At 35.5% G+C, this 27,688-nt stretch overlaps 1 protein-coding gene across 4 annotated transcripts in view; it reads left to right on the plus strand.

Annotated features, from left to right (window-relative positions):
- The window catches only part of APOOL (apolipoprotein O like), a 91,793-nt gene that overhangs the window by 51,633 nt on the left and 12,472 nt on the right, over positions 1–27,688 (plus strand). For 3 of the 4 annotated variants that reach the window (XM_082447450.1, XM_082447452.1, XM_082447451.1), the window contains exons 3-6: positions 4,100–4,219; positions 7,120–7,174; positions 8,650–8,748; positions 14,821–14,912. In XM_082447450.1, the coding sequence (XP_082303576.1) occupies positions 4,100–4,219; positions 7,120–7,174; positions 8,650–8,748; positions 14,821–14,912 (366 nt within the window). Of the gene's footprint in view, positions 1–1,223; positions 1,312–4,099; positions 4,220–7,119; positions 7,175–8,649; positions 8,749–14,820; positions 14,913–27,688 lie in introns of all 4 variants that reach the window. The other variant, XM_082447453.1, reaches the window with a different exon arrangement.

Genomic DNA, 27,688 nt, shown 5'->3' on the forward strand with positions numbered 1-27,688 from the left:
ATTTGTACATCTTTGGAGAAATGTCTATTCAAATTCTTTGTCATTTTTTAAATTGGGTAATTCGTCTTTTTATTGTTGAATTGCAAGTGTTCTTTATATATTCCAGATACAAGTTCTTTATGAGATACATGATTTGTAAGTATTGTCCATGGGTTGTCCTTTTACTATATTGATGGTATCATTTGCAGCACAAGTTTTTAATTTTGATGAAGCCAATTTATTTTTATTTTTTTGCTTTCGTTGCTAGTGCTTCTGGTGTTGTATATAAGAAATCATCGCTTAACCCAAAGTCATGAAGATTTACCTTTATGTTTTCTTCTAAGAGTTGTATAATTTTAGCTCTTATATTTAGTTCTGAGATCCATTTTGAGTTAATATTTTGTATGTGGCATGAGGTAGGGGTCCAGCTTCTTTCTTTTGTATGTGAATATCCAGTTGTCCATGTACTGTTTGTTGAAAATACTATTCTTTCTCCATTGAATTTTCTTTGTTACCTTGTTGAAAATCAGTTGACCATAAATGCATGGGTTCATTTCTAGACTCAAAATTCTATTCCATTTATCTATATATCTATCCTTATAACAATACCATACTATTATTTTGTAAAAAGTTTTGAAATTGAGGAGTATGTGTCCTCCAATTTTGTTCTTCTTTTTCGAGATTGTTTTGGCTATTCTGTTTCCCTTTCACATCTGTATGAATTTTAGCATCAAATTTTCATTTTATGGGGAAATAAAAGGCAAGCAAGATTTTCATAGTGCTTCCTTCAAATCCGTGGATCAATTTGGGAAATATTGCCATTCTAATAATATTTAGCCTTCTAATCCAAGAACATGGGATGTCTGTGATGTCTTTCCATTTATTTACATCTTCTCTCTTTCTTTCAACATTTTTGTAGTTTTCAGTGTACAAGTCTTACACTTCTTTGTTGAATGTATTCCTAAGTATTTTATTTTTCGATGCTATTTTAGATGGAATTGCTTTCTTAATTTCATTTTCAGATCACTTATTGCTAGTGTATAAAAATACAATTGATTTTTGTATATTGATCTTTTACCCTGCAACCTTACAGAATTTGTTTATTTGTTGTAGTAGGGGTTATGGGGGTTCCTTAGGATTTTCTATATACAAGGTCATGTCATCTGTGAATAGACATAGTTTTATTTATTCCTTTCCAATTTAGTGTCTTCTATTTCTTTTTCTTTTCTGAATGCACTGACTAGAACCTCCAGTAAAATGTTGAATAGAAGTGGTGAGAGTGGCATTTTGTATGTTTCTGATGTAAAGGAGAAAACATTCATTCTGTTACTAGTAAGTATGACTTAGCTGTGGGAGTTTTGTGTTAAGAGAACATATTCTGTATATTAGTCCTTTGAAATTTCCTAAGACTTTCAGTTCCTGAAATGGACCAGGGTGCAGTCAGTTTTTTATACATTTCCATTTGTGCTTGAAAATATTATGTATTTTGCAGTTGTTCAATGCACTGTGCTATATATGTCCGTGAGATCAAGCTTGTTGATTATATTTTTCTGTACCAGGAGTCAATAGAGTTTTTTCTTAAAAAGCCCTATAGTAAATATTTTAAACATATGCAACTCTGTCACATCATCTCAACTGCTGTTGTAGCACAAGAGCAGCCGTAGACAATACGTTAATGAATGAGTATAGCTGGTGACCCAGTAAAACTTGATTTACATAAACTGGTGACAAGTCCATGGGCTATAGTTTGCCCACTTCTGCTCATTACTATTAGTTTTTATTTTTAATCTGCTTTTTGATCAACCATCATGGAGAATAAATTAAACTTCCTCTATGATGGCGAATTTGTCTATTTCCCCTTGTTTCATGTATTTTGAGAATATATTAATAGATGCATACAAGTTTAAGAGTGTACTCTCCCTCATTATTTAAACTTTTTGTCTTAATATAGGCACTTGATCTCTAGTAATGATTTTTGTCTCAAAGTCTGTTTTGTCTAATATTAATATAGCTTATAGTAGCTTTCTTTTGGTGGCTATTTGCCCAATATGTGTTTTTTATTCCTTTTTTTTTCCCTAACCTTTCTAAATAGTTGTTTTAACAATGTCTCATAAACAACATGTTGGCTGTATTTTGTAAATGCAATCTCGTCATCTTTGGCTTTCAGCTAGATCATTTTATCCATTTGCATTTATTATAATTTTTGATATCTTTGGAATCATTTCTACCAAGTTTTTTTGGTTTTTGTTTTTCTTAACCTCTTCTGTTCTTTTATTTCCTTTCTTTGCTTTATTTTTTCTCTTTTTTTTTTTCTATAACAGAGTTTGTTAATTCTGCCTTCTTTTTATTTTCTTTTATTGGTCACCCTAGAAATTTTAACCTGCATTTATTTCAAGTCTCATCAGTATATTTACCTTCTGTCCAAACCATATTAAGAACCGAGAACATTTTAATTTCTGACATCCCTTCCTAACTTATACTATATTGATACTCAGGGATGTAGTTCTATTTTTTAAACACATGCATAAAAATTATTATGTTATATATTCATTGTTTTAGTTTTACCCACATATTTACCACTTTCTTTGCTAATCATTCCTTCTTCCATCACAGACCTTCTCAATGGGAATATTTTTCTTCTGCCTTAAATACATGTTTTAAAATTTCCCACTGAGGGTCATTTGGTTACACACTATCTTGGGTTTTGTCTGTCTGTGTCCTTACTTCTCCCCTCATTTTTGAAACAAAGATATTCTATTGAGTATATAATTCTCAGTTGAGTTACTTTTTTTAGCACATTGAAGATATTATATTGTGCCTTCCAGTGTTGTTTTTGAGAAGTCAAAGTTTATCTAATTTTTATTCCTTTGAAAGTAATCTGTCTTTTCTCTCTGGCTTTTTTTTTTTTAATATCCCCTCTTTGTCCTTGGTGTTATAGAGTTTTACTATGACTTGTCTAATTGTGGATTACTTTTTATTTATCCTGTTTGGGATATGTTAGATTTCTGAACCTGTCAAGTGTTCATAAGTTCTGGAAAAATCTTGACTATTCTCTTCAAATATTACTTCTGCCCCATCTTTCTCCTTTCCTCTGGAACTCTGATTAGACATATATTAATATTTCTCACTCTATTATATGTATCTCTTTCATATTTTTTTTCATTTCTTTGCATAAAAATTTCTTTAGATCTACTAATTCACAAAATCTCTCAGCAACTGTAAACTGTATCCAATCTATCAAAACTTATCAATTGAGTTCTTTATTTGTTTTAATTTCCAGTTCTAGAATTTCTCTTTCTCTTTATTTTCATTAGCTTTGGTAATTTTTGTAGTCTCTTGCTCTTAACTCAAATTTCCCCTTTTATTTCTCTAAAAATAAAAATATATGTATTTGATACCATATGTTCTAGTATATACATTTTTTGTGGCTCTGACTCTGCTCTTTGTTGTTTCTGCTAGCTCTTGTCCAGATGCTTCCTTGTGTTTTCTGATTTTGCTTCTTTGTGTTTTTTAATTTTTTGAAATTGTGGTATCATATTTCTTGGGCCTTTATCTGTTGTAAATCTTTGAAGTCTGGGCAGCTTCCTCCAGAGAGGAGCTGTTCATTTGCTTCTGCCAAGCATCTGTGGGGGATACCAGCCTGGGAGCACCTTAAATGTATACTTAATTTGAGATTTCTTAGATTATCAAGATAGTTTTATGCTGCACATTATGAGTTCTCACTTGTGATTGCCAATTCTTAGGAAATATTTCTTTCCTCTCTACTCAGTGCCCAATCTTTGAGACAATCAGTTTTCCTAACAGTTCCTTGGAGTGAACTGTTTATTTCTAGTTCAACCTTAAATTGAGTATGCAGCACCTTGAGATGCCAATTTTATAGGCTCTCCAGTAAGATTGCCCACCTCAAGCTCATTCTGGGTTTTGTTTCCTGATCCCATACTCCATGAACCATCTGTTTTACAGCAAATGACATCAAGGTAAAAGCTGGTTTAGAATATATTTTATCAGCATTTTTAGTTGTTTTCAGTAGGAATGTTGATGAGGATTCTTATTCTGCCATACTGCTGGAAAAGGAAGTTCAGCTATTTTATATTTTTGACATGAATTTTTTTCCTTCTAGCTCCCCATATATACTGCACCACCTCTCCAGTCTAAATATGTTGATGAGCAGCCTGGTCATTTACAAATGGGCTTTGCGTCCATTCGCACTACAACTGCTCGTTATATTGGCTGGTGCAAGGTAAGTGAATTCTGATAGTGGTTTCATATCAGAGGGTTCTCATTTTATTACATAACAGTTGTTCCAGTTATTCATTGATGTGTAACAAACTACCCCAAAACTTAGTGGTTTAAAACAGCAACTGTTCTATCTCATGATTTTGTGAGTCAGAAATTTAATCAGACTTCAGACAGCTGATTCTTCTGTTGCATGTGGTGTTGACAGAGGCCACCCAGTAGTATTCATCCGGTGAATGGGCTGATTAAGAGGGTCCAAGACAGCTTCATTCTCTTCGCTGGCACCTTGTAACAGATGGCTAGAAGGCTGGGCTCAGCTGGGAATGTTGACTGAAGCATCTACACCTGGCCTCAGGTAGTCAGATAACTTACATGGACAGTTCAGGGCTCCTAGAGAAAATGTTGCAAGAGGCCTTAGTCAGAATTTGCCAAGCTTCTTACCTGTCTTCAGGTGTCCAGGAAGGTTACTTCTACAGCATTCTGTTGTTAAATCAAGTCATTAAGGCCAACCCAGTTTTTATGGGAGGGGAATTAGATACCATCTCTCAATATGAGTAGCAGCAAATAATTTGTGGCCATATTTAATCTACTCTACCACTACTGCATAGATTAAAGTAGTTCATCAAGCATTTATGTCACATGGCATGTACAAAACATTGCTTGACCTTTTATATGAAGTTCTGATATTACTTCTGCATTGTTACTTATTTGGCTGAGTAAAATATTCACTTGTTAGGTTTAGTTCATAAGACCATTTTGGCTATAGTCAGCTATTGGACAAAATAGAATTCACCTTATTTTAATACTTAGCCTTCAATCAGCATTATCCAGCAGCAGAGGGGTGGAGTAAGCTGGTACAATACTGTGGTTTCATAATCATAGCATCAACATAGATGTGTGCTAACATCAACATCTCCAGTGTCAGTGTCATAATGATAATGGTGGTACCATTGTTTTCATCATTCTGACCTAATAACCACACAACATTTCCTCAAATCTAACCTATCCAATTGTGAACCCTTGTGCTTTTTTTGTTTCTAATCCATTCTTTTTAAAAAGAAAATTCTAACGGTCTTATGAAATATCAAATCTGTGAACTCTGGTCATTTCAGATATTTCAAACATCTGATGAATACATGGTGTTATTTTTTTTAAATTTGTGCCTGTCAAACAATTCTAATAGACTTTTATAATTCTAATAATACACTTTTAATAGTTTGACTAGTTGTACTACACACTATTAATAGTTTGGTCTCAGCAGGAAATAGCTTAACTAATTAGGGTCTGAGTCATGCCTCTGAGGCTGTATGCCAACAGCTGGATGATTCAGACTGAAGTCTCTTGACACCTAATTTTCCATAGTGTTCTCAAAGTTGTTTTCAGTGAGGTTAATTGTTCCTGTGAGATCTTTAAATTGCTATTGTTACTATCACCCAATTTAAGACTAAAAGGACTTTTTACTCTGTTAATATGCTGAAATGAATAGATTGAAGAAGGGCGCTTCCAAATGCATTTCATCTTCAATGTAAACATTTCCTCTCTAATGTTCTCCTTAAAATGTAATCTATTCTTTAAAAATTACCTCCAGCTCAAATTACATTCTGCATTAAACTTAGAATCATGTAGGGCAAATTCAATTTCTATTCCTACTCCTTAGTGTTTCGAAATTTAGGTAGCAGTGACCTCCAGTGGTAAAAGTGAATTCCTAAACACAGCTAAGGAAAATTTCCCCAAAGTTTTCTTCCTCAACAGTTACATTATTCCCAATCAACTGATCGGTAAGCATTATAACTTTGAGGTGAAATTTTCTCAAGAGACAGTCCCCAAGGAGAAGTAGCTCAGTGGCGGTTAGGGTCTGTGTTGGTTTGTACAGCTTTAAACCATGATGAACAGGATGAACTTCTGCATGTGATCATCATGAAAGTGTCTGAGATAAAGTTACTAATACCAAGGTATATCAATAGCAATAATTTAATTCTTTCCTATCTAATATAATCATTTCTATTGTCTTTGCTTTGAAAATCTCTTTTGTTGTTTTTATCCCATGGTTTCATAGCAGCTAGTTCAGAGATGGAGACCACATATTTAGACTGTGTTTTCTAGTTTTATCAATAGAGTACAGCATGACTATGGGCAGTTACTATGGGTAAATTATTCCATGCCTTCATTTTTCTTCTGATGTACTTGAGATAGTACATATCAAAAAATATGCTTAACAATGTTTCTTACATTAAAATAAATAGTTAGAAACAGGTAAAAAGAATCATTTGATTTAAAGCTTTAATCCCTTCAGTGGGCTAATATAATCTTGATTTGCAGATAATTTATGTCTCTGTTGAAAACAAGATGAACACTAGTCTGTGTAGGATGATTTCTATTCTAAGATAAATGTCTTATTTAGATTTATTTTTCTTATTCTAATGAACACTAAGAAAAAGGGAGAAGATGAAGCACTTTTCTTTAGGCTTTTTGTTGTTTTCTCCACAAATCGTTATGTTGTTGCTGCCACATCTTTATTAATCAGATGTTGCTTCTAAGCTGAAATATACCTCTCTTCATGCTTCTAAAAATTTCCATTCATTTTTCTACGCTATCATAAAATAAGATGATAAATCTTTGTACTTCTGTAATAGCTTTTCTGTGAGCTGCTCTGATTATTTTATTGGCATTACTTTACCCATTTATATGAGGAATATAGCAAACAAGTATTATCCATGTTAAATAGAATGAAAAGCAAGAAGTGAAGAGAAGCTAAGTTCAACAAGTGTCCACATAGAGAATAAACAGGAAAACTAGATTTAGATTTTGGTGCAATTTCATATAATCTCAAAGATGTGGGCTATTTGACCTAATTATCAACATCTTCAAAAATGCAGATGTCTTTTTTTCCCCCTTTTTACTTAGGGTGTTTATGTCTTCGTGAAATATGGGATAATGGATACAGTACAATTTGGAAAAGGTAGGTTGAGTGAACTGTCTATAATTAGAAATGTTCTATTGTCTTTTTAACTTGCAAGGTTTAAATGTGAGAAAAATAAACTTGGTATGTTACCATTATCATGTTTTACCAACTCAGAAGATACTCTATATAGCAGTTTATGATAATAATAACAAAGCAATAGTATCCATTATTTATTTAGCAATTATTATATGTTGAGGCATTATGATGAGCATCTAATTTTATTTTGTAGCAAATTTCTGGATGTTGGTATTATAATGACTCCCATTCTACAGATGAGGAAACTGGGGTTTAGAAGGGTTAAGTAGATTACCAAGGTGTAAGTGGCAACACCTAGACTCAAACTGGCTGTTTTAGGTACAAAACTCATATTGTATACTCATACAGCATAAATTAAACATATATCTCCATTGTTATTAATTAGTTTAAATAAGTACTATTTGCTGTTAAAATACGTAGTATTTTGCTATTGGTTGCGAGGAAACACGATATCAATTAGTCACCCTAGAATATTTGAGCTAATGTTGGAAAACAATTGTATTTGACTCGTTAGTTTGATAATGGTGTTTGGCATCAGGTATAGCTCCCTAATATTTTTTAGCCTAAGCCAGTTGTCAAAATAAATGTGTATTGGGGGACAGAAAGAACACCTAAAATTTTAAATGCCTCTGTGATGTTGATGACCTGTATGTATTATCATTATTTAATGTGTGTAAGAATTAACTCCAATTAATTCCAAATTATATTCCTCATCAACCTTGAGGAATATGATTAAATTCCATTAAATAAATAATTAATAATTAAATAAATAATTATGATAGAAGAGTGTGTTTTTTGGATTGCATGGAACCAGAAACCATTTAAATTTATAAAAAGCCAAGAAATTTGGACCTCTGCTCCCTTTCCATCTATTTTTTGTCTAGACTCACTTCTCATTCTGATCATTGGTTTTAACCAAGAGCAACGGCTTCTCTGAGTTTACTGGGGAGTAGTGGCAAGCAGAGTGATAGCTGCATGTTTCCCTAGACTGTTATTCAAAGTTTCCTGCTAAAGTATCTATTTCAATTCTTACTAGATCCTACCAATGTTTGAACAGATAAGGCCAGAAGCATTTCCATTATAAGAATATAATACATACACAATGAGGAATTTGCTTTATAGTAATCCATCTTAATCCATATAATGCTAGTGTACACTCTAGCATTATATTTCATTAAAGTATAATAATCGCCTGTATTAAGAAAACAAATACCATTAAATCAGCTGTGGAAGGAAGATTTTATTTTGTAACAAGTAACTATTAACAACTGGCTTTTTAAGTTGCTGCTCAAATCATTATTTTGTGTAGTTCTTTTGAAGAATGTTTAAACCATCTGCTATTATCTTAGCAAATCTCTAACTTTTCTTCATCATACCTATATAGAATGCTCAATTATAGTAAGTTATTTATATTAATTTTTAAATGATTTCTTGAGATGCATATGTCTATTTGAAGAATCCACCTCGAGATTTTCTTCCAAAAATTGGAGTGATTACAGTTTCAGGATTGGCAGGCTTCATTTCAGCAAGAAAAGGTAGGGTTAAAAATATATATTCTCTCTTTTAATGCCATTATATTAATTTCTGAATTTATTTATATAAACAGTTTAAGCACAGTGTACAGTAAGTCCCCTACATATGAAACTTCAAGTTGCAAACTTTCAGAGATGCGAACGTGCATTCGCATGTCCAATCATGTAAGTTAGTTCACATGTCTGGCGTTGCTAAGAAGCACCAAGTGATTATGATGGAAATAATAGTGAAAATAATTGAGAGAGTGGAGTGAGGCGAAAAGATGGTAGACGTCACTCACTCGTTCTTATAACATGAATCATTCAACCATCAACAAGATTCTAAAGAACAAGAACAAGAACAAGATCGTGGAACATGTGAAGTCTGCTGTGCCAGTGATGTGGACAATAATATCAAAGAAACGTGGAAAAGTGATGGAGGACATGGTGAAACTTCTCAGTGTGTGGATGCAGGATCAGCATCAGCGTTAAGTCCCACTCAGCTTAATGCTGGTTCAAGGGGAAGGTAACAACCTTTATAAAGACTTGAAGAAGAAACACAGCAAAGAATCAGAGGGCCCATCTTTTAATGCCAGCCATGGCTGGCTTCATCAGTTCAAGGCTAGAGCCAACATTTACAACGTAAAAGTAAGTGGTGAGGCCGTGAGTGCAGATATGGTAGCTGCCTGGGAATTTCCTAAAATGCTTCGGGAAATTACTGATGAAGACGTGTATTTACCCGAGCAGGTTTTTAATGTGGATGAGACAGGACTGTACTGGAAGAGGATGCCAGACCAAAGTTATATCAGCAAGGAAGAAAAGTTGATGCCAGGCTATAAAGCAGCAAAGGATAGGCTAACTCTGTTGTTTGGTGGCAGTGCCTCTGGCAGGATGAAGCTGAAGCCTCTCTTAGTTTATCATTCAGAGAACCCAAGAGCCCTTTAAAACAGCCAAGGGCTCTCTTCCTATTGTGTGGAAGAGTAACCCCAAAGCCTGGGTTACAGAGGCCATTTTCCAGGACTGCTTTTTCCACCACTTTATTCTGGAGGTAGGGAAATATTGCTTGGAGAAGGACGTCCCATTCAACATTCTTTTGCTGCTCGACAGTGCTCCAGGCCACCCTCCATTCATGGACGACTTTCATCCCAATGTCAAAGTAGTGCATCTGCCACCGAATACTACATCGCTCATCCAACCTATGGACCAGGGAGTTATAGCGACTTTCAAGAAATATTATTTACGTCACACTTTTCGTCAGGAAGTAAAGGCAAGTGACGAATCAGGAACAACCTTGTGACAATTTTGAGAGGACTATAACATCTACAAAACCATAAAAAACATCGACTTTGCTTGGCGTGAGGATACGGCCATCACCATGAATGGGGTTTGGAAGAACCTTTGCCCGCAGTTTGTTCACGATTTTCGTGGATTTGAGAAGGTGGATGAGGAGTCCAAAGAGGTCTTCAGCAACTTATTGACCCTCAGCGAGAAGCTGGAGCTAGATCTGCAAGAGGACGACATCATTGAACTCCTTTCTGTGCAACATGAGGAGCTTAGTAATGAAGACCTGATGGAATTGGAGGCCCAGAGAAAGGATGAAGAGAGACAAGAGGAAGAAGTAACTGAAGAACTGAAGAGATTCACGACACAGGAAATGGCAAGGGGATTTTCTTAGTTTTTGAGGCACAGGACCCTAACGTAGAATGGTACACAAAGGTTGCAGCAGCCGTTCAGAATGCAATCCAGTGCTACAGTGTCATCTGTGACGAGAAAAAAAGAGCTACTACCCAGACATCACTGGATCGTTTCTTTTAGAGGGTAGATAGAAATGAATCCAGCAAGGAACCAGAACCTGTGCCATCAACGTCAGGCATGAGTGAAATTGCAGTTTGCCCTCCATCTCCTATTGCTGATGATCCTTCAACTCTACATCTCCCATTTCCTCTCCCTCCTCCAGTCAGTGACTCTTCTTGCTTGTTCACTCGATGCCAGCCCCTGTATGCCAGCTGTTGTACTGTACTACTGTACTTTTCAAGGTACTGTAAGATTAAAATTTTAAAAAATTCTTTGTGTTTGTTTTTTATGTATTATTTGTGTGAAAAGTATTATAAACCTATTACAGTACAGTACTATATAGCTGATTGTGTTAGTTGGGTACCTAGGACTAACTTTGTTGGACTTACAAACAAATTGGACTTATGAACACGCTCTTGGAATGGAACTCGTTTGTATGTAGGGGACTTACTGTACCACTCTTCTGATTCAGGGAACATTTTCTATTAGTGTAGTGAACTGCTTACCAGTCAGGTTCCCAGATGCCAGCCAATGGCCAGTCTTGTAAGCATGCCTTTCTAACAATGGCAGTCTTGGGCATATGTTAACTCTTTTCTGCACATCACTAAATAACTCTTTCATAAGCACATGGTGAATTTTGTATTTGCCCATCTTCCATCTCTGGGTATAGAAATCTCTCTCAGTAGGATTACTGCCTCCCCTCCTCACCTAAGCCCTTACTAAGCTGGTGCAGTTCTCTGGTCAGTAGCCATTTGGGGCACCTTCCATTCATCCTCTGTCCCCAGTGGCAGTCATTGTCCCCAAATTAAATTACATGTTGTTGCAAGTCACAGCTCTGAACCAACCTGGAATCTGACATCAGATACATTATGGTTGGTTTGCCCAGCTTTAGTCCTTAAAGTAGCCTTAACGCAAGTACACCTAATCAGATACAAAACCTGTGAATTATAAGAACATTCCAGCATTCTAACTCTAGCCCATATATCTTATCCCAATAGACCTTCCCTATAGCTAGTATTAATCATAGCTTGTATCATATTTTTTATTCTAACACTATATGCAACTTCTAATTGAATACATGTTATAAATTATTCATTAGGAAAGACATTGAAAATCAGGATCACCACATGTAACAATAAGAGAAATAATTAAATTTTGAATGAAACTGGCCAAAGCATATTACTCAGTTCTCAGTGAGAAACTCATAATCCACTTGTAAGAGAAAATGTTCCTTAGGTCATTCACAATGACTCCAAGTGTCGGAGCTAGAATAATCTAACCCAGTATTTTTCAAATTACAGAGCTCAGTTTATAAGTAGGTAGTGAAATAAATATGGTGACTCTCAGGAAGCATTTTATTAAAAAATAAAATAGAGGACAATAGCAAATATCAGAGTGTTTTGTACTCAGTATGGATAAATATTGTGAAACTTCTGTTTCAGTGGAGTGTGTATGTGTGTGTGTGAAAGAGAGAAACAGACAGAGACAGAAACAGAGAGAGAGAGAGGTCATAATGTAAAATTTGTTCTTTAGTCTGAGTCATGGTCAAAAATGTATGAAAGATGTTGGTTTAGTCTAATCCTATAATGCTACAGCTAGAGGTCCAGAGAAAGGAAATCATTCAATGATTTCATAGTACATATTACATAGCTAGTTAGTGTCTATGTCTAGAGTCCCTTTCTACTTATGGGAGTAGGGCTATTGAACCCAAATGAAATTTATTTTCTTGTAAACTGGCCTTTCATATCAAGTAAAGAGAGGATGAATGTAAGTCTTTTTAATATTGAAAATAATAACAAAGACGTGGTGTGTGTGAGAAATATTCCATTGTGTGTGTGTGTGTATATATATATATATATATATATGTATGCAATGGAATATTACTCAGCCATAAAAAAGAATGAAATAATGCCATTTGCAGCAACATGGATGGACCTAGAGATTATCATACTAAGTGAAGTAAGTCAGACGGAGAAAGACAAATATCATATGATATCACTTATATGTGGAATCTAAAAAAAATATGTAAATGAACTTATTTACAAAACAGAAATAGACTTACAGACATAGAAAACAAACTTATGGTTACCAAAGGGGATGGCGGAGGTGGGGGTGTAGGGAGGTAAATTAGGAGTTTGGGATTAACAGATACATACTACTATATGTAAAATAAACAATAAGGACCTACTATATAACACAGAGAACTATATTCAATATCTTGTAATAACCTATAATGGAAAAGAATCTGAAAGAGAATATATGTAACTGAATCACTTTGCTGTACACCTGAAACTAACACAGCATTGTAAATTAACTATACTTCAATTTTAACACATTATTGACTGGGGTATTTTCGCAGAAACTGATGCCTGTGGCCATAATACATCTCTGGTCAAAAATGTGTTAAAATGGTTCAAAAAAGTATAGCAACTACAAAAAAAGTAAATAAAAAATAAAATAAGATGACACATCAAGGAAAAACTGACACCTTCCAAGTTTAGGAGCAGCACAATTAGGGGAATTTGGCTGAGTCAAGGAAACCTACATTAAGGGATGCTAGGTCAGTAAAATCAAGAACCAAACTACAGATACTAGAATAATAGTGAGCAAGACATATTTTAATATAGCTAGACCCTCTTTCCCAGTATCACAAAAACCTGTCAATATCTAAAGGAAAGCTACAGTAAAGGTTGAAGCAGCCTATCTACCCACCTCCCTCAATGCTCAGTCTGTTGTAGACATGACTGTAGAAGGCCTCCTTACTAATAGTTAAACCAGACAGAGAAATACATCTTGTTTTTACCTACCCTAAACTGTAAAGTTGCCTGCAAACATTGCCAGGTATTTTTCACCATAGTCTTTACTGATATACCAGATAGGGTGTCTCATTTTTAAATTAAGGGTTGTAAGAGCTGTTCCAGAAAATAAAAGTACTTACCCTAATTAGAAATCCCATCATCTAATTGTCCAGATCACATTTACAGTCCAGGGTACCCAGATAAGCATTTAAAATACATATTGTTTTCAACCAACAATCTGTTGGAACTAAGCTATGGCTTAGAGTGGTGGGTTTCACACTATTCTGTAGAACCTAGGGTTCCATGGAAGTGTTTAGGGGTTGTATAGGGATAAGGGAAAAGCCGTGTAGGTAGGGCTTGATAATGAGCTTCACTCCCTCAGGCTAACCAGAGTAGCTTCAAGTCTACTTGAAGGTTTTATATATGAAGTTTTATATATGAAGTTCCAGGTGAGATTCTATTTGAAAGACTTTTTTTAAAGGATTTTGCTATTTAAAAAAAAAAGTTTGAAAATGACTCAGATGCTTAGTTAAGGCACTTTTGGAAATGAATGAATTATTGCAAGTTATTTGCAATTTTTTTAACTTTTTATTTTATATTAGAGTACAGTTGATTAACAATGTTGTGTTAGTTTTAGGTGTACAACAAAGTGTTTCAGTTTTACATATACATATATCTATTATTTTTCAATTTCTTTTCTCAATTAGGTTGTTAACAGAATATTGAGCAGAGTTCCTTCTGCTATACAGTAAGTCCTTGTTGGTTATCCATTTTAAATACAGTGTTGATGTGTACAAGTCAATCCCAAGCTCCCTATCTCTCCCCACTACCCATCCCCGCCCGGTAACCATAAGTTTGTTCTCCAAGTCTGTGAGTCTGTTTCTGTTTTGTAAATAAGCTCATTTGTGTCATTTTTTTTAGATTCTGCATATAAGCGACATCTTATGATATTTCTCCTTCTCTATTAAATTATTACTTTAGTATTCGAAATCAGTGACACGAAGGAGTTATGTCCCTTTTAAAATCCTTAGCTGATTAGTTAGTTGGATCCTTTAGCTATCTAAGGACTTAATCAAAAAAGGATCTCTGAAGAGTCCATTTCAGTTTAACATGGTGTCACAAACATGGTAGTTGATTAATTCTCTATATCATCATGCTTTATTAGATACTTGAAAAAAATGTGGTTACAACTCTGAGTTTCTTAGGACATGAAAAAATACCTAGTTTTTAAAAAGAAGAAAATCATCAACCCCCTTTGTGTAGGTAATTATCAATGTTAGATTGAGAATACTTTTCTTAAATTGGACATGACAACTAAGGGGTATTAATTGAACTGTAATACTTAAGGACATTTTACCTATCATCTTGATTGGTATTATTACCTAAAGAAAATTTAACATAGGGTGATGGCTTAAAGAGGAACAAAGAAAGCATGAAAGTTATAAAAGCATCAAGTCTCTGGTAGCATCTGTTTGGAGTTTAATAGTTTGTTTGAATGTCATAGGTTCTAGGTTTAAGAGAATTGCTTATCCACTGGGACTGGCCACTTTAGGAGCAACTGTTTGCTACCCTGTTCAATCAGTAATAATTGCAAAGGTAAGTTCTTTTTAAGCGATAGCTTCATTTCAGTACTTGTTTAAACTCTCAGTGTGACAATGTTTAAATGTCATACAGCACCTGCAACATTTAATTTTCAGAGAAATATAGTTGGTATTCTCTTATGTTGGCAAAATCACATTAACATCTCAGCGTGGTAAATGCCATGGTTGATTACATGATTATCACAAATAAATAGGATGAATTTGTTTAAATGTAATTCAAGGAAGTAAGTGCTGATTTGAGGTTTAAGTTCAGAGACAGTGAATTGGAATTTATGGGGAGAAATACTGCTCCATTGTTGAGCTGTGTAAAATTCAGTTTTTAATTAACAAAATTATACCTGCTGGCAGTTGTCAGTTCAGCAGATTAACATAATGCAAGAAATAACCAACTGATAGAAAACAGAGGCTTCTGAGGATTAAAAAAAATACATACACATATGCACACTCAATTTTGAAATCCATATTATAGTTGTTTTGTCATTTTCTTGTGAGTTTACCCTACAAATCCAAAGATTCTCCTAATGATTTGAAGAGTTTGTGTCAGTATTTTTATTTTATTTTTAATACATATTTGGATTGAGAAGGAGAGCTTTGAGATATAGTTTTTTTCTTCCATTCCTTCTTCCTTTAATTACCAAGATTTAAAATTTCCCCCCTCACACTTGAAGTATTGTGTGGTGTTACCATGACTTTCTGTACTTGTATTCTCATTACTTCATCTCTTTAATTATTGATGTAGATAAAGCTGCCTATTTAGTATTTTGAGAATGTCAAGGATATAGTGCCCTATGTAGTTTCTAATATGATCAAGCTATAAAAGCTTACAGCAAAGGAAGAGAGCATTATTCATTAAATCTAGTTAAACTTGAGGTAATTGATGGAAAAAATGATAAACTTATTTTTTTAATATTTTCTAAGAATTGACATAGGAATTAGCCACTTAATGTTAGTACTAAAAGAAACCTTTGAGCTCATTACGTTCAACTTCCTCATTTTCTCATTTGCCAATTTGGAAACTGGCCCAGAGAAGTTTCTGTGACTGATTTCTCCAGGGTTCTATTCAGCTTCAGACATCTTGCTTCCCTGTCCATTTCTCTTCCCAGTGCATGATGCTGCCACTGATTGTTTTTGTTTGTTTAGAATAATGACTTTGTGGGGTTTTTTTTTAATTAATTAATTAATTTATATCTATTTTTGGCTGTGTTGTGTCTTCGTTTCTGTGCGAGGGCTTTCTCTAGTTGCGGCAAGCGGGTGCCACTCTTCATCACAGTGCGCGGGCCTCTCACTGTCGTGGCCTCTCTTGTTATGGGGCACAGGCTCCAGACGCGCAGGCTCAGTAGTTGTGGCTCACAGGCCCAGTTGCTCCGTGGCATGTGGGATCCTCCCAGACCAGGGCTTGAACCCGTGTGCCCTGCATTAGCAGGCAGATTCTCAACCAGTGCGCCACCAGGGAAGCCCTGTCGGTTTTTTTAAAATAAAATTGGTACCTACTTATTCTTAAATAATTTAAGCATTACAAAAGAGTATAAGAAAAAAACCAACTAACCACCTGAAATTTTTCCATCCAGAAAAATAAGTGTTAAAATTTGATAGAATGTTATTCTAGACATTTCTTCATGCATACATAGACATAGAAAGATAGATGGATGAATAGATACAGTTTCGTAAGAACAGGATCATAGTATAGTATGCATCTTATTTTTAATTTTAAAAATAAAGTATGAAGTTTAATTTTACTTTAACAGAAGGAAAATAAAAACAAAAGAATTGCGGGACTTCAAATAAAAATTTCTATGGTAAAAGATATTAATATGAGTTGCTAAAAGTTCTTCTGTAGTTAAATAATGATTGTTACTTAAATTCCTAGAGTTGAGACCTTTGCTTTTCTTTGACTGTCATATAACAGCATCACATGTAATATTTGGTGAATTCTAATATATATATATATATATATATATATATATATATAGAGAGAGAGAGAGAGAGAGAGAAAGAGAGAGAGAACACGGGTTCTTATCCTGAGATCCATGATAGACTTCAGAGAATCTGTGACTCCCCTGCCCAAAACTATATGAAAAATTGTAGGTATACAATAGATGCCTTCTAATTTGATATTGTCAGGACCAGTAGTTAACAATTAATTGAAATTGTTAAAGCAAGAAGTTTTTTAAAAATCATAGATATGTACCTTAAATATTATATTTCAATTTAAAACATAAATGTATGTTCATTTTTCTGTCTTTTGAAGTAGGACTTTTCTATGAGTATGAGTCTCCTAGTTGAAGGTCCATAACATCTTTCTTATAATTATCCATATCTGTAATATGTCTTCTACTGTTTTCAGTTTAGAGGTTTCTTTAAAATCGAATGAACGCTTTTTTTTGGCCGGCGGGGGGCACACCCGCGCAGCACGTGGGATTTTAGTTCCACTCACCAGGGATATAACCAGCACCCCCTGCAGTGGAAGGAAGGAGTCTTAACCACTGGACCACCAGGGAAGTCCCAAAAATCAAATGAACACTTAAAAACATTTTTTAAATAATATGAGTGCAGAATCCTGTTTAATTTTTTATTTCTCCTAGCCTTTTACAGTTATCTTGAGCACCTCTAATTTGACAGTAGTTTTTTTTTTTTTTTTTAGTAATTCACTTTTGAGTCTTTACAAACCACTTAATTTTTGTAAACAGAACAATTCTCTTTACACTTACATTTCATCCTGTTATGTTACATTTAAACTATTTAATTATAGTAAAGCTGATTAGAGATCTGGAAACAAATACAACTTATTCTTGATAAGCATACAAATCACTTGTGAAAGACAGTAGTTGCGTATATTGTAGAGTACCTACTAATGATGAATATTCAGCATTCTATGACCATCATTTATTATACCTTTTTTTAACATCTTTATTAGAGTATACCTGCTTTACAATGGTGTGTCAGTTTCTGCTCTACAACAAAGTGAATCAGTTACACATACACACATGTCCCCATATCTCTTTCCTCTTGCATCTCCCTCCCTACCACCCTCCCCATCCCACCCCTCCAGGTGGTCACAAAGCACCGAGCTGAACTCCCTGTGCCATGTGGCTGCCCCCCTCTACCTATCTATTTTATATTTGGTAGTGTATATATGTCCATGCCACTCTCTCACTTTGTCCCAGCCTACCATTCCCCTCCCTGTATCCTCAAGTCCATTCTCAAGTAAGTCTGCATCTGTATTCCCGTCTTGCCCCTAGGTTCTTCTGACCCTTTTTTTTTTCTTTCTTTTTTTAGATTCCATATATATGTGTTAACATATGGTATTTGTTTTTCTCTTCCTGACTTACTTCACTCTCTATGACAGTCTCTAGGTCCATCCACCTCACTACAAATAACTCAGTTTCATTCCTTTTTATGGCTGAGTAATATTCTGTTGTATATATGTGCCATATCTTCTTTATCGATTCATCTGTTGATGGACACTTAGGTTGCTTCCATGTCCTAGCTATTGTAAATAGAGCTGCAATAAACATTTTGGTACATGACTCTTTTAGAATTATGGATTTCTCAGGATATATGCCCAGTAGTGGGATTGCTGGGTCGTATGGTAGTTCTATTTTTAGTTTTTTAAGGAACCTCCATACTGTTCTCCATAGTGGCTCTATCAATTTACATTCCCACCAACAGTGCAAGAGGATTCCCTTTTCTCCACACCCTCTCCAGCATTTACTGTTTGTAGATTTTTTGATGATGGCCATTCTGACCAGTGTGAGATGATATCTCATTGTACTTTTGATTTGTATTTCTCTAATGATTAATGATGTTCAGCATTCTTTCATGTGTTTGTTGGCAACCTGTATATCTTCTCTGAAAAAATATCTATTTAGGTCTTCTGTCCATTTTTATATTGGGTTGTTTATTTCTTAGATATTGAGCTGCATGAGTTGCTTGTATGTTTTGGAGATTAATCCTTTGTCAGTTGCTTCATTTGCAAATATTTTCTCCCATTCTGAGGGTTGTCTTTTGGTCTTGTTTATGGTTTTCTTTGCTGTGCAAAAGCTTTTAAGTTTCATTAGGTCCCATTTGTTTATTTTTGTTTTTATTTCCATTTCTCTAGGAGGTGGGTCAAAAAGGATCCTGCTGTAATTTATGTCATAGAGTGTTCTACGTATGTTTTCCTCTAAGAGTTTGATGGTGTCTGGCCTTACATTTAGGTCTTTAATCCATTTTGAGTTTATTTTTGTGTATGGTGGTAGGGAGTGTTCTAATTTCATTCTTTTACATGTAGCTGTCGAGTTTTCCCAGCACCACTTATTGAAGAGGCTGTCTTTTCTCCACTGTATATTCCTGCCTCCTTTATCAAAGATAAGGTGACCATATGTGCGTGGGTTTATCTCTGGGCTTTCTATCCTGTTCCATTGATCTATATTTCTGTTTTTGTGCCAGTACCATACTGTCTTGATGACTGTAGCTTTGTAGTAAACTCTGAAGTCAGGGAGCCTGATCCTCCAGCTCTGTTTTTCTTTCTCAAGATTGCTTTGGCTATTCAGGGTCTTTTGTGTTTCCATACAAATTGTGAAATTTTTTGTTCTAGTTCTGTGAAAAATGCCAGTGATTGTTTTACAGGGATTGCATTGAATCTGTAGCTTGCTTTGGGTAGTATAGTCATTTTCACAATGTTGATTCTTCCAATCCAAGAACATGGTATATCTCTCCATCTATTTGTATCATCTTTAATTTCTTTCATCAGTGTCTTATAATTTTCTGCATACAGGTCTTTTGTCTTCTTAGGTAGGTTTATTCCTAGATATTTTATTCTTTTTGTTGCAATGGTAAATGGGAGTGTTTTCTTAATTTCATTTCAGATTTTTCATCATTAGTGTATAGGAGTGCCAGAGATTTCTGTGCATTAATTTTGTACCCTGCTACTTTACCAAATTCATTGATTAGCTCTAGTAGTTTTCTGGTGGCATCTTTAGGATTCTCTATGTATAGTATCATGCCATCTGCAAACAGTGACAGCTTTACTTCTTCTTTTCCAATTTAGATTCCTTTTATTTCTTCTTCTTCTCTGATTGCTGTGGCTAAAACTTGCAAAACTATGTTGAATAATAGTGGTGAGAGTAGGCAACCTTGTCTTGTTCCTGATCTTAGGGGAAATGGTTTCAGTATTTCACCATTGAGGACGATGTTGGCTGTGGGTTTGTCATATATGGCCTTTATTATGTTGAGGAAAGTTCCCTCTGTGCCTACTTTCTGGAGGGTTTTTATCATAAATGGGTGTTGAATTTTCTCGAAAGCTTTCTCTGCATCTATTGACATAATCATATGGTTTGTCTACTTCAGTTTATTGATATGGTGTATCACATTGATTGATTTGCATATACTGAAGAATCCTTGCAATCCTGGAATAAATCCCACTTGATCATGGTGTATGATCCTTTTAATGTGCTGTTGGATTCTGTTTGCTAGTATTTTGTTGAGGATTCTTGCATCTGTGTTCATCAGTGATATTGGCCTGTAGTTTTCTTTATTTGTGACATCTTTGTCTGGTTTTGGTAACAGAGTGATGGTGGCCTCGTAGAAAGAGTTTGGGAGTGTTCCTCCCTCTGCTATATTTTGGAAGAAATTGAGAAGAATAGGTGTTAGCTCTCCTCTAAATGTTTGATAGAATTCGCCTGTGAAGCTATCTGGTCCAGGGCTTTTGTTTTCTGGAAGATTTTTAATCACAGTTTCAATTTCAGTGCTTTTGATTGGTCTGTTCATATTTTCTATTCCTTCCTGGTTCAGTATTGGAAGGTTGTGCATTTCTAAGAATTTATCCATTTCTTTCAGGTTGTCCATTTTATTGGCATAGAGTTGCTTGTAGTAATCTCTCATGATCCTTTGTATTTCTGCAGTGTCAGTTGTTACTTCTCCTTTTTCATTTCTAATTCTATTGATTTGAATCTTCTCCCTTTTTTTCTTGGTAAGTCTGGCTAATGGTTTATCAATTTTGTTTATCTTCTTTAAGAACCAGCTTTTAGTTTTATTGATCTTTGCTATCATTTCCTTCATTTCTTTTTCATTTATTTCTGGTCTGATCTTTATGATTTCTTTCCTTCTGCTAACTTTGAGGTTTTTTGGCTCTTCTTTCTCTAATTGCTTTAGATGTAAGGTTAGGCTGTTTATTTGAGATGTTTCTTGTTATGTAAGGTAGGCTTGTATAGCTATAAACTTCCCTCTTAGAACTGCTTTTGCTGCATCCCATAGGTTTTGGGTCATTGTGTTTTCATTGTCATTTTTTTCTAGGTATTTTTTGATTTCCTCTTTGATTTCTTCACTGATCTCTTGGTTATTAAATAGTGTGTTGTTTAGCCTCCATGTGTTTGTATTTCTTACAGATTTTTTCCTGTAATTGATATCTAGTCTCATAGCGTTGTGGTTGGAAAAGATACTTGATACGATTTCATTTTTTTAAATTTACCAAGGCTTGATTTGTGACCCAAGATATGATCTATCCTGGAGAATGTTCCTTGAGCACTTGGGAAGAGTGTGTATTCTGTTGTTTTTGGATGGAATGTCCTATAAATATCAATTAAGTCCATCATGTTTAATGTATCATTAAAGCTTGTGTTTCCTTATTTATTTTCATTTTGGATGATCTGTCCATTGGTGAAAGTGGGGTGTTAAAGTCCGCTCCTATGACTGTGTTACTGCCGATTTCCCCTTTTATGGCTGTTAGTATTTGCCTTATGTATTGAGGTGCTCCTATGTTGGGTGCATAGATACTTAACAATTGTTATATCTTCTTCTTGGATTGATCCCTTGATAATTATGTAGTGTCCTTCTTTGTCTCTTGTGATAGTCTTTGTTTTAAAGTCTATTTTGTCTGTGAGAATTGCTACTCCAGCTTTCTTTTGATTTCCATTTGCATGGAATATCTTTTTCCATCCCCTCACTTTCAGTCTGTATGTGTCCCTAGGTCTGAAGTGGGTCTCTTGTAGACAGCATATATACGGTTCTCGTTTTTGTATCTATTCAGCCAGTCTATGTCTTTTGGTTGGAGCATTTAATCCATTTACATTTAAAGTAATTATCGATATGTATGTTCCTAGTCCCATTTTCTTAATTGTTTTGGGTTTATTATTGTAGGTCTTTTCTTTCTCTTGTGTTTCTTGCCTAGAGAAGTTCCTTTAGCATTTGTTGTAAAGCTGGTTTGGTGGTGCTGAACTCTCAGCTTTTGTTTGTCTGTAAAGGTTTTAATTTATCCATCAAATCTGAATGAGATCCTTGCTGGGTAGAGTAATCTTGGTTGTAGGTTTTTCTCCTTCATCACTTTAAATATGTCCTGCCACTCCCTTCTGGCTTGCAGAGTTTCTGCTGAAAGATCAGATGTTAACCTTATGGGGATTCCCTTTTATGTTATTTGTTGTTTTTCCCTTCCTGCTTTTAATATTTTTTCTTTGTATTTAATTTTTGATAGTTTGATTAATATGTGTCTTGGCGTGTTTCTCCTTGGATTTATCCTGTATGGTACTCGCTGTGCTTCCTGGACTTGATTAACTATTTCCTTTCCCATATTAGGGAAGTTTTCAGCTAAAATCTCTTCAAATATTTTCTCAGTCCCTTTCTTTTTCTCTTCTTCTTCTGGACCCCTAGCATTCGAATGTTTGTGCGTTTAATGTTGTCCCAGAGGTCTCTGTGACTGTCCTCAATTCTTTTCCTTCTTTTTTCTTTATTCTGCTCTGCAGTAGTTATTTCCACTATTTTATCTTCCAGGTCACTTATCCGTTTTTCTGCCTCAGTTATTCTTCTATTGATCCCTTCTAGAGAATTTTTAATTTCATTTATTGTGTTGTTCATCACATTTTGTTTGCGCTTTAGTTCTTCTAGGTCCTTGTTAAGTGTTTCTTCTATTTTCTCCATTCTGTTTCCAAGGTTTTGGATCATCTTTACTATCATTATTCTGAATTCTTTTTCAGGTAGACTGCCTACTTCCTCTTCATTTGTTTGGTCTGGTGGGTTTTTGCCTTGCTCCTTCATCTGCTGTGTGTTTCTCTGTCTTCTCATTTTGCTTAACTTTCTGTGTTTGGGGTCTCCTTTTTGCAGGCTGCAAGTTCATAGTTTCTGTTGTTTTTGGTGTCTGTCCCCAGTGGCCAAGGTTGGTTCAGTGGGTTGTATAGGCTTCCTGGTGGAGGGGACTAGTGCCTGTGTTCTGGTGGATGAGGCTGGATCTTGTCCTTCTGGTGGGCAGGTCCACGTCTGGTCGTGTGTTTTGGGGTGTCTGTGACCTTATTATGATTTTAGGCACTGTCTCTGCTAATGGATGGGGTTGTGTTCCTGTCTTGCTAGTTGTTTGGTATAGGGTGTCCAGCACTGTAGCTTGCTGGTCGTTGAGTGAAGCTGGGTCTTGGCATTGAGATGGAGATCTCTGGGAGTTTTTCACCATTTGATATTACGTGGAGCTGGGAGGTCTCTTGTGGACCAGTGTCCTGAACTTGGCTCTCCCACCTCAGTGGCACAGCCCTGATGCCTGGCTGGAGCACCAAGAGCCTGTCCTCCACACGGCTCAGAATAAAAGGGAGAAAAAATAGAAAGAATGAAAGAAGAAGATAAAATAAAATGAAAGTAAGTAAAGTAAAATAAAATAAAGTTATTAAAGTAAAAATTAAAAAAAATAATTATTAACAAAAACAATTTTTTAAGGAAAAAAAAATGGACAGACAGAACCCTAGGACAAATAGTGAAAGCAAAGCTATACAGACAAAATCACACACAGAAACATACACATACACACTCACAAAAAGAGAAAAAGGGAAAAAATATATATATTTCGTTGCTCCCAAAGTCCACCTCCTCAATTTGGGATGATTCGTTGTCTATTCAGGTATTCCAGACATTCAGGGTACATCAAGTTGGTTGTGGAGATTTAATCCAGTGCTCCTGAGGCTTCTGGGAGAGATTTCCCTTTCTCTTCTTTGTTCGCACAGCTCCTGGGGTTCAGCTTTGGATTTGGACACGCCTATGCGTGTAGGTCGCCTGAGGGCGTCTGTTCTTCGCTCAGACAGGACGGGGTTAAAGGAACAGCTGATTCAGGGGCTCTGGCTCACTCAGGGCGGTGGGAGGGAGGGGTATGGAGTGGGGGGTTATCCTGCGGTGGCAGAGGCCAGCGTGACGTTGCACCAGCCTGAGCCACGCCGTGTGTTCTCCCGGGGAAATTGTCCCTGGATCATGGGACCCTGGCAGTGGTGGCCTGCACAGGCTCCCTGGAGGAGCGGTGTGGATAGTGACCTGTTCTTGCACACAGGCTTCTTGGTGGCTGCAGCAACAGCCTTAGCGCCTCATGCCTGACTCTGGGATTCGAACTGATAGCTGTGGCTCCCTCCCGTCTCTGGAGGTCGTTTAGGTGGTCCTCTTAATCCCCTCTCCTTGCGCACCAGGAAACAAAGAGGCAAGAAAAAGTCTCTTTCCTCTTCGGCAGCTCCAGACTTCTTTCCGGACTCCCTACCGGCTAGCTGTGGCGCACTAGCCCCCTTCAGGCTGTGTTCACGCAGCCAACCCCAGTCGTCTCCCTGGGATCCGACCTCCGAAGCCCAAGCCTCAGCTCCCAGCCCCCGCCCACCCCGGTGGGTGAGCAGACAAGCCTCTCGGGCTGGTGAGTGCTGGTCGGCACCAATCCTCCGTGCGGGAATCTCTCTGCTTTGCCCTCCGCACCCCTGTTGCTGCGCTCTCCTCCGTTGCTCCGAAGCTTACCCCCTCCCTCACCTGCAGTCTCCGCCCGCAAAGGGGCTTCTAGTATGTGGAAACCTTTCCTCCTTCACGGCTCCCTCCCACTGGTGCAGGTCCCATCCCTATTCTTTGTATCTGTTTTTTCTTTTTTCTTTTACCCTACCCAGGTACGTGGGGAGTTTCTTGCCTTTTGGGAGGTCTGAGGTCTTCTGCCAGCGTTCCGTAGGTGTTCTGTAGGAGTTGTTCCACATGTAGATGTATTTCTGATGTATTTGTGGAGAGGAAGGTGGTCTCCGCGTCTTACTCTTCTGCCATCTTGAAGCTCCTCCTATTATACATTTTTAAAACAGCTTTAGTTAATCAGACAAGTCTCTTAAAAGAATGTCAGGTATATGTGTATTTTTCGGAAGGAAATGGCTCATACATTTCAAGAGATTGTCCAAGGGGGTCTATGATGTTAAAAAGGTTACAAAATGATAGTCCAGAAGGTTCTTTGAAAAATGAAAGTCACACTCCAGTTATTCACTATTTTGGAAATACACTTCAGAATGGAATTACTCTTTGCTTTTTATATTTTTTTCTTCACAATATTTTCATTATTAACTTATGTAAAGAGTAACAAAAAATCTTTATTTGAAAACTATAAAATATCTAGGAATAAACTTATTAAATAGTGTTTTAAAACATATTTTTTAAAAACTGTTAAACTTTACTGTAGGGCGTTTTTTTTTAATTCAATAAGTTTAGTGATATGTGTTGTTTTCTGGATGAAAGGACTCAATATTAGAATATGGCAGATGTTCTCAAATTTATATATTTAATTCGGTTCTTACAAAATTCCTGGATTTGGAGGAAACGTGACATTCATTCAACCAGTATTTGTTGTCCATGTACCATGTATTGGGAACGATACTAAGCTATAGCATAGATAATAAAATATACCAAGAGAACAAAGAGAATGTCCAAAAACAAATATGTGGAGTATGTCTTCGTATACGTTGTGGAGGGAGGGGGAGGGTATGGTACAAGTGGCATTTCAGATCAATGTGTAAAGAAAAGATGGACTATTCAAGAAATGTGTTGGAATAATTGGCTTTTTGGAAAAATACTTAGACCTTTACTAAAAATCATGCAGAATAAATTGCAGGTGGAATAAAGATCTAATGATAAAATATAATGCTATAAAATGTTAGAAGAGAAAAGAGGAATTTTTGTGTAATCTTGAGATAGGAAAGGCTTTCTTAAGCAAAACACAATCCAGAAGCCATCAAAGAAAAAAAAATGAATATATTTTACTACATCAAAGTCATACATTTCTGTTGACCACAGTATACCATATACGAAGTTAATTGATAAATGAAAAACTGGAAGAACTATTTGCAACATATTAACAAAGGATTAAATAATATCCTTCCGTATATTAAAAGCTTCTATAAATCGATAGGAAAAGGATGAATGCCCTCTAAGAAAATAAAGTGTATGAACAAGCAGTCCACAAAATAAGAAACATAAATGGCCTAATACATGAAAAATGCTTAACTTCATCAGCAATCAAATAAATGAAAATTTAAATAATCATTTAGATACTGGTTTTTAGCCTTTCCATTTGACAAAGATTTTTAAAAATCATAACACTTCTGGTAAATGGGGTTGGAAAACATATATACTCTTGCTGGGAGTGTAAATTGCTACAGTATAGAGCTGACTTTCTAGAGGCAATGTGGCAGTATTATCAAAAATTAAAATGTATATAATCTTTAATCCAGATATTTCACATCTAGAAATTTTTCCAAGGAAATACCACAACGGTATATGTTCCCAGTTATTTGTGTAAGGGTGCTAATTACAGCAGGATTATAATTGCCAGGATAAAAAAGGAAGTATTCCATATGCCCATCAACAAGGGATTTGTTAAACGAATTGTGATGTATCCATATAGAATACTAGCTGTGCGGCTGTTAGAAGCAGATCTACTGGCATATAAACTGATATGGAAACATCTCTGTGACATATTGTTAAGCTTTTAAAAAATCACACCTCAAAATAATATGTATCGCGTGATTCCATTTGTGTTTAAAAAGGAAAAAAAGTGTATGTGTGGGCAGTTTATTTTAAATGTTAATTTAAAACATAATTGAGATTGTAGTTTATAATCTATTCTTTGTTCTCTTTTTTGCAATTCAGTGGTTCATCATGGATTTCTATCCATGTCAGTGCATATAGATCTACGTCATCCCTTTGGTAGATGTATAAGTATCAACATTCTGTTTGTTTTAAAATGCTATGTGTGTGCATATATAATGAACATAAAAGAGTAAAAATTCAAGAAGAATATCCATACAGTTGTTAACAAAGGTTACACTGAGAGGAGGAAGAGGACTTTCATTACTAGTGGATTGACTGATTTTTCTTAAGTATAGATATATACTTAGCAAAAATAATAAAAATATTTCTATTTAAGGAAGAAAAACATAGTTTTTAAAAATTTATGTTTATAGAAAGTGTAAAACTAGAAAGCGCCTCAAAACCTCTTTAAAGTTTGAAAAATCAATAGCTATTAACATTACTTTAACTATAAGAAAGAAAAGGGTGGGAAAAGAATAGAAAGGAGGAATCAGAGATTTTTTCCAAAGGAAAAGAGATATGAATGAAAATAATAGCAGCTTCAGGAATTCAGTCAGCATCCTAGCCTCTGCTTTAGTGTGTTTGTAGTTCATTGTTTATTTCACGTTTCTACCAAAAAAGTCTTATTCTCTAGAGAAATACATTAATTATTTTTCTTTATGATTGGAGAAAGCAACATAAAAATTTAAGCAAAAGCATTAACTTTGTAGCATCTTAAAATCTCATTTTCTCAGTCAGCTGTTTGTTATCTCAAACTGTCTTTCCCAAACTCCTGTTAAACAGACATAGTTTTAAATTCACGTTACAGTGTGAATGCAAACTATACATTTTTAAGACTTTATTATTTTTTTTAGAGTACTTTTAGATTCACGACAAAATTAAGGAGAAAGTACAGAGATTTCTGGTACACCCCTGCACCCACATATGCATAGCCTCCTCCGTTATCAACATCCT

This window comes from Balaenoptera physalus (assembly GCF_965194825.1).
Source record: "Balaenoptera physalus genome assembly, chromosome: X".
Lineage (NCBI taxonomy): Eukaryota > Metazoa > Chordata > Mammalia > Artiodactyla > Balaenopteridae > Balaenoptera > Balaenoptera physalus.